A 12,136-nucleotide genomic window follows, 5' to 3' on the forward strand; every position below is an offset into this window, starting at 1 on the left:
GTTCGGAAAAAAAAAAAACTATACAACAAACGGCACCGAGTCAAGGGCGGAGACAGATCCATATCACGAGTCACATGCAAACAAGCATGTCGTAAGTACTGTTTATAGCCCTGCGGCCTCATCAAAATTTGGAAACTACATTGAAATACTTGTCTCAAGGTTTTGCCAGATTTCCCTATTCCACACTGGTTTTCTTTTTCTTTTGGTAGTTATGTTTTCCTTGCATGAGAAACCACGGTTCATGTCTTGGTCTTAAAACATGTGTCGTACTTCGCTAACAATATACATGACAATCAAGGTGAAGAAGAAACGAACAAGGAACCAGAAACAGACTAGTTGTAAAACAGTTGGCTACGTTACTTTCTGCATACTTGGATTTACGAGAATAGGTTCGAATTGTTGCAAAATTAGGATGGACATTAAGTGGCATAAATAACAGTTATATTCCTGATTATCGCACCATATTAAACATCATACCGACTATAATGTCGCAATGTACAAGGTCCTCCAACGACGGATATGCATTTCAGTGCATTTAGGTTGTGTAAGTATACAATATAACACCAAAAGGGTCTGCTGGAATAGGTGTGCGTGCATTATACCCATTTGTGCATTCATCAATGACTAATGTTACTCCAGCTTTGATCATCGCTGTTAATTTCATCTTCAATAGAACAGATCTTTCTGCTATTAATCTCTCCATGCATTGCTTCTATCATTGGCTTCCAGAGTCGAACACGTGCATTTATGAACCAATTAGAGACCTGATCAAACAACCAGAACCCAGGTTTGAAGGTAAAAGAATGAGTAAAACCTTCACAATTTTTAAAATGATTGTAAGATTTTTGCTAAATTTTTGCTCTTTGAGTTGCAAGTACCTGGCTCCTTGCGAGTCCACTTCTTATTGAGAGCAAATGCTTTTCCGCGTCATTAGGGTACCTGAAATCAACCACGTACAAGTGAGCAAGTCATCTTCGGAACAAAGAGTATTTGCTATCACCTATTGTGAAGGAATAAAGGAACTCACGGATGAAGGAAGTTCTGAAACATCCAAGCTCGCAGGACTGAGACGGATTTTTCTGGCAAGCCTCTTTGTGGCCTCCATAAATGATGACCTTTTCTCTTAAGCTGCTGCAGAGCCCATTGGTTTTGGATGAATGAAGACTCCAGAGAAGGATCCTCCTTCACGCTTTGACGGCCGAGACAGTCTTGGTTTATTAGTATTTGGTTGGCAATTCTGTGTCTCAGATTCTTATATGCTGAAGAGACAGTATGAAGAGTAAAACGAGTGTATATCTGCGCGTCTAACTCTGTTGCAGCTCGGAATGCAGATATCACCGTATGGATTTCATCCATGCATTCATTGTATTTCCTATCAACCTGCATAAGCAATAGAATTTACGCTTTTGAATATATCATAGCTGAAAATTCAGGGAAACAAACTTATGTATGGAAGACGTACTAGTTGTAAGAGATTCAACAGTTTATCCTTTCTGCTTTCAACTTCTCGCCTTTCCAAGGTGACAATCGGTTGATCCCTGCAGCTGCTTTCTACAGGAGGATAAGGGAACTCATTGGGGTTGGGACCTCTTGTAAACATCCCCTTCTTTCCCTTCTCAGCGCGGCAGTTTGAAGAACCTGATGTCTTTGCACCCATATTGGACCGTTCTGAAGATGCTTTACCATTCTCAAAACCTCCAAGTGAAAAGCTTGCTACATCGGCCAGTATTTGCTGCAGAACTTGGAGGTAATCTGATCCGGAAGATGATTCTTGAGTGCCTGAAACCGGTCTCTGTGTACAAACGTCAACAGAAGGCTCCTCAAACCTACAAGTTTGGTCAGAACATCCAATTTCCCGAGAAGATCCCAAACAATTCATTTCTGAAGACCAATTTGGGATATTTGATACATCAACTATAGAAGGTTCAAAAGTTGCGCGATTGCCATCATTTGAGGGCATATGGTAGTTATACGGATGCTGATCCACGCCTGAATTAGATGTTTCAAGCGAATTCCACTCCCTGGTGTGCGAATTTCCGATGGAAGGGTTATCAAAGCCCCATCTACTATCCAGTTGATGCGACCAACTTAAATCCTTTTCCTGTGCCAAGAACTCTGCATCACTTTGCACCACATTATGCCCAAAGTTCATATACGCATTACATGGCACTTGTGAAGTACCAATACCGCGATTGTTTGAAACAACAGAACTCAAGTCTCCTGAATCCATTCTCGAGGAAGAAGATATGCTCACTCCATTAAGGATTTCATGGCCGTTATTGCTTGTAGCATATGAAGCATCGGTCAAGGCTGTTCCTCGAAAAATTTGCTCTGGAGGATTCCTGTTGCTAATCCCAATAGTATTTCTAGAAAGCGGTATATTTGGATCACTAATAGCACCAAGATTATCAATCCGAAAATTATTTGTTGGCTCTCCCTGCAATGCTGAAACCGAAGAATATCTATCCATCATTTGGCTGAGGCTGTTAAAATCCATAGTATCTGTTTGAACTAGTGAACTTATATTGGACATGATTCCATCAATGAGTAAAGAATTTGGATCTGTATAGCCCGTAAAATTCACAGTTCCATCCTCCATTCTACCAGAAGATACTCTTGAATTGTGCAAAACTTAACTTGGCTAGAAGTTCTAAACAAGCTGTCCTGTATCAGTTCTCCAAACTCATACAAAAAATTACGTCCCCAAAATAGATCCCATTGTCATGTAACATTTACCTGCAAAATACGAAGACAGCAATTCTTCAAATAAATATTGCAGTTACACACACTACCAGCTTTCATATCAAGCAACACAACGTAAAGTACTTTCTCGTTTCGACTCGCAATCATTCACCGGATAATTTTCCACAGAATTGATATACAAAAGAGGTATGATCCCTTGACATGGCCATATTGACACTTTCCTAACATTTTCGCATTATTTTTTTCTGTTGCACCCAATCAGTTATGCAAAGCAAGATGCATGAGCATCTAGACAGTAGATTCACCAACAAAGCAAAAATCATGATGGTGCAACTCAGAGTTCTAACAGTCAATACTCAACTCGTTCTTACATTCAGGGTTCAGGGTTCTTACTTGAAAGTATGAAACACTCATTCAAGTAACTAAAAATGTGTGCAATTTACTATACAACAAACAGAACTAACAACAGAATTCATTATGAGCAGAGAACAACAACCCAAAATTCAAGGAAGAACCCAAAAAGAAATCATAAATCTAATCAGTCAAGTAGTAAAGCAAGTCATGTACAGTGACAAACCTTGAATGTAAAGCAGCAATAGCAGCAACAACCACTTAGAAGAATGAGTGAACTCCGAGAAGACCTGAAATTTGCAGCTGAAACTCAAAACCTAATCAATCACAAAACCGAAGAAAAAGAATGAATTTAGTATTCAAACAAAGCTGAAGAAACCAATATTTATTCCACATTTTAAAGCCCCTTGTAATCAATCAATCAAGCAACCAGAAATGGATAATTTCTATTTTCCCTTTTTTCATAAACAGTGATTGACATCAAAAGTTAGACTTCACTTCAACATTTCAAATCAAAACCTTAGTACTACTAAACATTTACTTTCAAGAACAGTAGAATCAACTATTTGAATTGAAAGATAAAGAACCTTAATTTCTAATTGGTAGTCATGTTCTGATGTTCCTTCCTCCAATAGTAATCACAAATCAAATCACCATAGAAAAAAGAACATCCCATTTAGAAAGTCTAATCTTCATCTTTTCATGAACAGAGGATTGATTGGTTTGTCTTAAAGAATTTCGAAATTTTAAGAAGAATTTATGAAATTCTAAGAGAAACCCACAATGTTATAAAGCTTATAAACAGAAATTGAATCAAAAAAAGACAACCCAAGTAAAAACACCACTGAAAAGAGTGAAAGAGAGAGGAGGAGGTTACTGTTGTTGAAGCAGAAGCACTCATTTTCGAATCAGGCTTTTGAGGACCCATCGTTTTCTGTATCAGATTTTGCTTTGTCTTCCTTCCTTCCTCTGTTTTTCTTACAAAAAGCAAGCATCTGGAATCTTTTTATCTGCTAAAAAAACCCTGTTCATGGCAGATAATCAAAGAGTGAAGAAGATTGATTTTACTTTATCTTTTCTCATCTCATTATCTCTTTTTGGGCTCTTTAGGATAATGGGTTTAGTAAAAAGATGAGTATGAGAAGACAAAATTCTTCAAATTTTGAGAACAGAGTAGTAAAAAAACAGAGTGTACTAATACTGAAAAAATTTCAGAAGTTATTGATGGATACTACTATTAGGTGATGAGTGAAAAAGAAAAAAATGATGCAGAAAAACAAAATCTAGTAAAGAGATACAGTCTCTGATGATCTCATGAGTGAGAATTGCAGGAGGAGAGGGGTTTGGTTTGGTAGGTATAGGACTACTGATTGTGAAACAGAGTAGTGTCAGTTTTACCTGGAATGGAAGGGCTATGAGTCTACAAACATTATGTCTTTTCTTATATTATTGGACTTTGATATTATTGTGCAAGTGCTTTTATATTATTGTTATTCAGATTGGTCTATAATTTTGAGCCTTTTTGAGAAAAAATGGCTCATGTTCTCACTGGTGTTTATAGCCTGCTGCTATGGCTAGAGCTAGTTATCATGCAGTGATGCAGCAAATGTGTAAGCATACAAGAGAAGAGAATCAAAGAATCAAATGCTGCTGCCTCCTGATGATGCTTTGAACTTTGGAAGGGTTTATCATGAACACACTCCATGATCATAATTGGAATTTGGGTCTTATCTTTTGTTTATTACAAGTAAAATGTAGTAATAGAAGTGAATTTTGGGGATTTGAAAGATCACAATTCACAATGTTTTTGGGATTCTCAGTGGTTTATTCTATGTTTGCATATGAGTAACCAGGTAAAGTGATAATCTGGAAAATGAAAGCTCCAAAGCCAACCAGTTATTGTTCAGTCCCTTTTAACTCTATCCATGCATTTTTTCTTTTCCAATTTTTTTTATTATACTCGGAATCAAGGGTGTGAGCACATTCATGCCTCCTAGTGTGAGTGACTATCTAAAAGCCAATACCATATTTGGCCTTTGTACAACTCAAGTCACGCAGCTCAGTTGCAATACATGCTAGCAAATGCTACCAAATAAGCATCTAAACTGACCCCAAAGGAAGATTAGTATTGCCAAAAAAGACCATAGAGCAATATAGGCTTAAAATCTGACTAGTTAAGAGAGGTTTTATAATCTGGACTGTGCTGCTGCTAACCATAAGCAGATAAACTAAAGAGGTACTTCAATATTTGTGATCACAGATGTATCACTAAACTAATATAAAAATCTTTCATAACCTAAAAGTAGAGGATCAAGAGAACCTCAAATTCTTCTAACCACATAACCCAACTCTACAAAACTTCTGTGGCAAACAAAACAAAGAGTTGGGTGTAGGTTAAAATATGTGTCTCTATTTTCCACCCAATGAGGGAAAGAGACTGATATCACCAATAGATGGACCATCAGGTGATGATCTTGCATTGTTGTTGTTCTGACCCCCACCACGGCCTCTGGTGGCACCACGATCACCTTCACCCCTGTCACGTCGACCACCTCCAGTAGCACCTCGACCACCTCCAGTTGCACCTCGACCACCTTCACCACTGTCACGTCGACCACCTCCAGATCTATAGTTTCTCCTTTCACCCTCAGCTGGTTTCAGGAACTCAATGATGCTAACAGACTGTCAAAAAACAGAAAAGTCCTGGTCATATAAGTTATCAACATGACAGATAACTATCTAACAGAACAGATGAGTAAAGAGCATTCTGATGGACGTCGAGACATATTAGGGTAGTCATGTTGGTGTCATTAGGACTGAAAAACTGGGTTTATGTTGTGTCAATACAGTTGCTGAATAAAAAGGCATATAGGGTATATAACAAATACAACAGGGAGTACCTTTTTGACTTTCTCCTCGCGATAACCATCTTCCCTTCGTTTTCCTGAATTCTTGTCAGAGCCCTAACAGAGCCAATGAGGCATATCAGAAACCAAAATGAACCACTAAATAAGTAAAGGAGATAGACATGCATATCAGACAGCTCATCGAAGACAATCTTACCAGCTTGACAAAAATTTCTTCTTCTCCTTTCTTAAGCAGCTTCATAGACTCAAACGACTTGTCCAACTCAACTTTCCTCTCTTCAGCCTTCATTGCAACTAGAACTTTTCTCTTCTCTTCAAGTACCTTTTCATACTCCTCCAGTGTCATCTTCTACAAACAGGAAAGCAAAACAGCTGCATAATTTAGAATCAATGCTTAATTCCTCAGACAAATACCATCTTTAGTATCTTGCAAACTTCACTGCTCGGCAGAGGGAGAAGTGTGAACAGAAAAATCAAAAAACATGCGAATAGTAAAATATACACAGGAAAATGTGATCAACCAGTACCTTTTCCTCCTCGGCTCTCTTGGCCTCTTCCTCGGCTCTCTTGGCCTCCTCCTCGGCTCTCTTGGAAGCTTCCTCCTCGGCTTTCTTGGCCTCCTCCTCGGCTTTCTTGGTCTCGGCTTCCTTCTCCTCGTTAGTTTTGGACTCCTCCCAGTCATTAATTGCTTCAGATGCTGCTGCATCACTCTGCTCCACCTCATCAGAAATAATTTCCTTCATTTCCGCAACAAGGTCCTCATGTTTTCTGATCCATCAAACTCTCCTCACGTAAGTTACTACTCATGCATTCACAGTTTAAGACTTTAAAAAAAAATCCAAAACGAGGATAAAGTATAAATTACGTTACTAATTGTTTTGAGTTCTACTACTAGAATCTAGAAACTTTAAAAATAAAAAAACATAACCGAGTAAGCATATAAAATCACTATCAGCTCTTTAAACAACCCAAAACTCTTACAGATTTCCACATTCCTTCATTTCAAAAACTAGTAAACTGTATCAGATCACAAACAAGACAATCTTACAGATTTAAAACAACAGTTTCAGTGTATATCAGAAATATGTATAAACAAAAATAATTATGAATTAGAGAATGGACTCACTCTTCAGGCTGGTCATGGGCTGTTGCCGAGTTGCCGTGTTTCCTCGAGCCCGCCCACCTATTGCTGATTCTTCTATCACGATTTCCACCATCAAAAGGGTCACCCCATGTGTTTACACCACCACGAATAGGCCTATATGGACCTGGTCCATGACGCATACCGTGCTCCCTATCAAAACCGTTCCTCGAATCCTTCTCCAATTCTGAATCATTAGGTGTGTACCCATCAGAACTCTCATTGCTGTAAGAATTCCTACCACCAAAACCACTTCCACGTCCTCCCCTACCACGTCCAGTACCCCCACGTTCCCCATCTCGTGGCCCTGAATAACCTTCTCTCCTTTCCTTCACTGCAAGTATAACACTGAACTATTAAAACATTCGTTCAAACATTCATTTTACCAGCAGAAAATACACATAATATTTGTAACAAACACAAACAGTACAATCCAAATGTAAGCTAAAACAACAAATAGTACTACATTCAATGGCGCTAACCATTCATCCCCATCAATTTGATATTTTCAAACCCAAATTCTTACTAAACCAGCTCATTATTTTTCAGTTCTAAGACACTATGTACTACTAAGTAGATTTTTCAGTAACACAATGCACTAATAGTTAATGCATATCCTCATTTAACACAACTAAAACAAATGCCATACCAAATGATACACAACCTAAAACAGAACCCAGATTTTTCAGTGACAAATGACACTGTCCTACTAGTTAATTCATATCCCAAATTCATCTCTATCGATTAAAGTTATTAAAGACCAAAAAACACACAACCCAAGGTTTCTAAACATTCTCGCAATACAGATTATCTATAAGGATATACAATATCAATTCAAAGACAGAAAGGCAAACACTTCACCTATCAACAGTACTACACTTTGCGGTCCTACATAGATCATTTATTCTACTACACAACCTAAGGTTTCTCCACATTCTCAAGAAACCCCAGATTTTAAATCTCAAATTTCTTCTCAATACAGAGAGAACCAGGCAAGCAATACCCTAATTACAACAATTTGCAGTCACCAAACATCCATTCATTCAAGTACATACAGCAGAGACATCATGATAGCAGCTTAACAAAGTAATAGCAAGCAGAACACCAAACCGGTACTACATTTTACAAAATCATCCATTCATGTTATATATACTACAAATCACCATGGCCAAAACGGCAAACCTTACCCTGGAAATTTCAAGAAATCAAAACCCACAAAACCCTTATTTTAAAAATCTCAACAAAACAAAACCCACAAAATCCTTACCCTAGAAATTCCAAGAAATCAAAACCCACGAAACCCTTCATTTAAAAATCTCAACAAAACAAAACCCACAAAATCCTTACCCTAGAAATTTCAAGAAATCAAAACCCACAAAATCATTACTTAAAAAATCTCAACAAAACAAAACCCACAAAATCATTACCCTAGAAATTCCAAGAAATCAAAACCCACAAAACCCTTACTTAAATTTCAACAAAACAAAACCCACAAAACCCTAACCCTAGAAACTTCAACAAAACAAAACCCACAAAACCCTAACCCTAGGATCACCATAAAGAAACAAAAAAAGTAAAGAGTTGGAGAAAACTGCTTATACCAGCATGTGAAGGAAACTTAGCAGCAGCAGAAACTTCATCAGCATCAGGAACAACAGATGATAACTTCTTAGATTTGATCTTTTGTTGAAGTAACTCAAGAAGTTGTGATGGATCTTCATTATCAACATCTCCTAAGAGATCAAAAGAGTTCATTGTCACCATTTTTGTCCAAATCAAACAAAGATCACTAAAATACTTAGACAATGATAGCTTTGGAGTGATTTTGATGATCTAGTTTTGTTTTAACTCCATCGACGGCAGCGGCGGTGGCTGTGGTGGTGTGATTTTGATAAAACTCTAGAAAATGTTTGGTGGTTGCGGCGGCGGAGGGTTTTGTTTTCTTGAGACTGTAGAAGAAAAGGAGAAAAACGTGAGAGTAAAGATATTTATTTGTTGATGGTTGATATATGGTATGTGTCTGCTAGTTGGTATCTTTTTGCTAGATGGAAGTACTAGGGCACCACATTTTAATGTTTTAGCCCAATATGCAAGCCCGGGTCGCATATGACTACAACTAAAATTGTTGATAACCTAAAGAAAGTTTTATGGTGGAAGAATTATCGAATAACAAATACTTAGGCGCGTATATTTCAGTATTTATTAATATAAACTAGGGTTTTATTAAAAGAAAAAAAATTACAACTTAATTTTCATCCAAAATTGTGGACCATTTATTGATGTCATCGGATGATTTGATTCACCATGTGTTTGCAGATATGTGGTGTTTGGATGTACAGGCTTTGTTAGCTAGACACAGGTAAAGTAATTATAGTTCAAGTTTGTTAATATATAACGTAGATCTAACCGGTGTAAGTAATCTCATTTTGCTAGACTGAAAATTCGGGCCAGCGTTTTAATAACATAATCAAACAAACATGTGTTTATTTGAAACGTGATACATTGGACGCGTAAAATGATTGTTGGCTCGAAAGACATAGTAGACTATAAAAGATTATACCAGAATACTTTTCTCTCTGCTTTTCCAAAATCTTTTTTCTTTCGAAAAAACCATCACATGAATCCTAATCGCTTGAGTCTTTCCTGCTAAGGTAAGAGCGGATCTGAGCAGAAAAGAAAAATATATTGATTTCTTTCGTTACTAGATATTGCAATCTATTTATTTTTTGAAGTTCTGTTCTTGTTACTAGATATTGCAATCTATTTATTTTTTGAAATTCTGTTATTGTTCAAATCAGTTTCTAGCCTACTTAAATTTATCTTTTCGATTTAGTAATTGTTATTAAGATTTTTTTTGTTAGTCTTGCTATTGATTTTAATCTTGTTTTATTGTAATCTATTCATTTTTGAAGTTTTGTTCGTACTTGCATCAGCTTCTAGTCTAGGTTTAACAATCCATCCATGGACATTTAACTTAGTTTTATGTATTAATTCTTGGCGTAAAAAACGGTTTGTATTGGTTATAACGGTAGAATTCTTTGGTCTATATGTGTGGAGAAATAATAATGTGGATGAGTATTGCTTGAACTTTGTTGTAGACTTTTATGGTCATGTAAGATGTAATAAATCCAATTCAACTAGGCTATTATCTAATATATAAGGTTTGTTTTCATTTCCTAAAAAATAAAGAAAATTAAACTATAAAGAATATTAAAATCATTTATTAATACAAGGTACTGTGATAGTGCTATCGATAAGTACGAATAAGCTTCTTAGATGATTTAATGTCCTTTTCAGTTTCCGAATTCGTAAGGTCTAGTCTCTGGACAGATACCAGCAAAGCATCTACAAAACAAATTTTAAAAACGAAAGCCGGATTCAGATATGGAAAAATCATAAATGTAAAAAACTAGGTATATGTTCTCCAAAATAATAGTTAATTTGGGAATGTAACTATTATGCCGGATTCTTTTATTAATAATAATTAAATTTTATTTTGCCAATAAATAAATAAATATGGAAAAATTATTTTTTGTATGTTGGGGCACAACAATTGAATGCCATAGGACCCTTTAACAGTCTATCATATGAGAATTAGTTTTTGTACAGTTTTAGAACCCTTTTCATTTATCATTTTTTATTTTTAAAGTAGCATGGAAAATAGAAATCACCAGAAAACATACACCATTATCACCTTTTTCTTACCGAAAAAAATACACGAAAGAGAGACATAAACGAGCCTTCAACAACAAACCTGAGAATCTTGATTAGTAATTTTGGTTTTATTACATGAGATTTATTGTATTTGATGAGTAAATATTGCATGGCTACGAGCTGCGATGAGTGATAGACGCATTTATGTGTCTATTTTGATCTCAATTATCTACTTTGTTAGCACCCATTTTTATATTTAGTTGATTATTTTATACTTTTGCAGGTGTTTTTGGAGAAATATGCTTTTGCTGAGAAATTGGCTCGAAAAGTGATATTTGCGCTAGTGGGAGAAAACTACTAAAGGCACCCCTCATTTGGATAAGGGGCACTCAGTTACTAGGGGCACCCACTTGCTATTTACACCCCAGGGTATACAATGGATATAGGCACCCGACAGATGGATATGGGCACACCATCTCTTATCTTTCAAATTCGTATTTTTGGTTTGATTTTCCGGACGAGTTTTACTGAGATTCAATCTCATATTTTGATTGGGCTGGACTCTAATGGGATGAACAGGGCTGATAGAAGTGATTTTATGGTGTAGATTTGTCTGGATAATCGCTTCTCGACAACACAGGGGATATAAGTTTTCTCGGGTTTGATTGGATCCCTGGATTGTATTTGGTAGAGATATTTTCTCTGAGTTGCATACGTACGATCCTGTTATATTGAAACAGGGGTGGTAAGATGATTTTGATCGATAAAAAGGGAGGTACACGTTGATTCTCGGCAAACAGGGAAAGAAGAAATTTTATCGGGATAGTTTGGTTGGAAGTTACGTGCAAGTTTGGAGAGGATATTGTGTTTTGATTCTGCTAGGATTGATTACCGGATTTAGAAGAGTTTGGACAAATTTAGAAGACGCGTAAGAGAAAAGAAATGAATAAAAGCCGTAACTTGGCCGTGGGGAGAAAGAAAAAAGAGATCCGAGATATTCTTGAGATTTAGTCGACCTGTTGTGTATAAAAGGAGTGGTTCGAATCCAAAATAGAGGAGTCGGGAGTTAGGGGTACGCTGCAGAGATAATAATCAAGCTGCGGGAGAAGTTGCAGCAGCAGCAGGAAGAAGACGAAGCTGAAGAACATAAGACTGTACATGACTGTCGTTTGTAGGGTCTTAAATTTCAGAATCTTGTAACAGTCGCATTAGTAACTATTATCTTCAGTTCGCAACAATTTCTATGACAGACTATTCTGTAACAATTATATCTGTTACAGATTCGGCTGTAATACTATTTTTCTCCAATAAAACACCTACTCAGCGATAAGTTATTATTTTGAGCGTGTTTTCATCATGCGGAGCTTCTAAGAATATTGTTTAGAGGAACAAGTTTCTTCTGAGAATATTGTTTTAGAGT

The 12,136-nt window shown here is 36.7% G+C and overlaps 2 protein-coding genes across 4 annotated transcripts; both read right to left on the bottom strand.

Annotated features, from left to right (window-relative positions):
- Window positions 1–421: 421 nt before the first annotated feature.
- On the bottom strand, window positions 422–3,991 carry LOC113319396 (homeobox protein ATH1-like). Of its 3 annotated transcripts, none has more exons than XM_026567656.1 (6): window positions 3,932–3,991; window positions 3,281–3,371; window positions 1,463–2,736; window positions 1,028–1,380; window positions 879–939; window positions 422–764 (listed from the first exon to the last, which is right to left on the bottom strand). In XM_026567656.1, exons 3-6 carry the CDS (start codon window positions 2,597–2,599, stop codon window positions 618–620), a joined length of 1,698 nt encoding a protein of 565 aa, XP_026423441.1. In that variant the 5' UTR covers window positions 2,600–2,736; window positions 3,281–3,371; window positions 3,932–3,991; the 3' UTR covers window positions 422–617. The 3 variants fall into 3 exon arrangements, with proteins under 3 accessions (XP_026423441.1, XP_026423442.1, XP_026423440.1); XM_026567657.1 differs by lacking the exon at window positions 3,932–3,991 and adding an exon at window positions 3,642–3,743 and having other exon boundaries at window positions 3,281–3,344; XM_026567655.1 differs by lacking the exon at window positions 3,932–3,991 and adding an exon at window positions 3,642–3,743.
- A 1,195-nt stretch (window positions 3,992–5,186) lies between these two features.
- LOC113318519 (RGG repeats nuclear RNA binding protein C-like) lies at window positions 5,187–9,034 on the bottom strand. The gene is made up of 6 exons (XM_026566688.1): window positions 8,664–9,034; window positions 7,048–7,396; window positions 6,449–6,689; window positions 6,118–6,270; window positions 5,955–6,017; window positions 5,187–5,736 (listed from the first exon to the last, which is right to left on the bottom strand). The coding sequence occupies exons 1-6, from the start codon at window positions 8,824–8,826 to the stop codon at window positions 5,464–5,466; spliced, it is 1,242 nt and encodes a 413-aa protein (XP_026422473.1). The 5' UTR covers window positions 8,827–9,034; the 3' UTR covers window positions 5,187–5,463.
- Window positions 9,035–12,136: the final 3,102 nt, after the last annotated feature.

Source organism: Papaver somniferum, chromosome 10 (assembly GCF_003573695.1).
Source record: "Papaver somniferum cultivar HN1 chromosome 10, ASM357369v1, whole genome shotgun sequence".
NCBI classification, from domain to species: domain Eukaryota; kingdom Viridiplantae; phylum Streptophyta; class Magnoliopsida; order Ranunculales; family Papaveraceae; genus Papaver; species Papaver somniferum.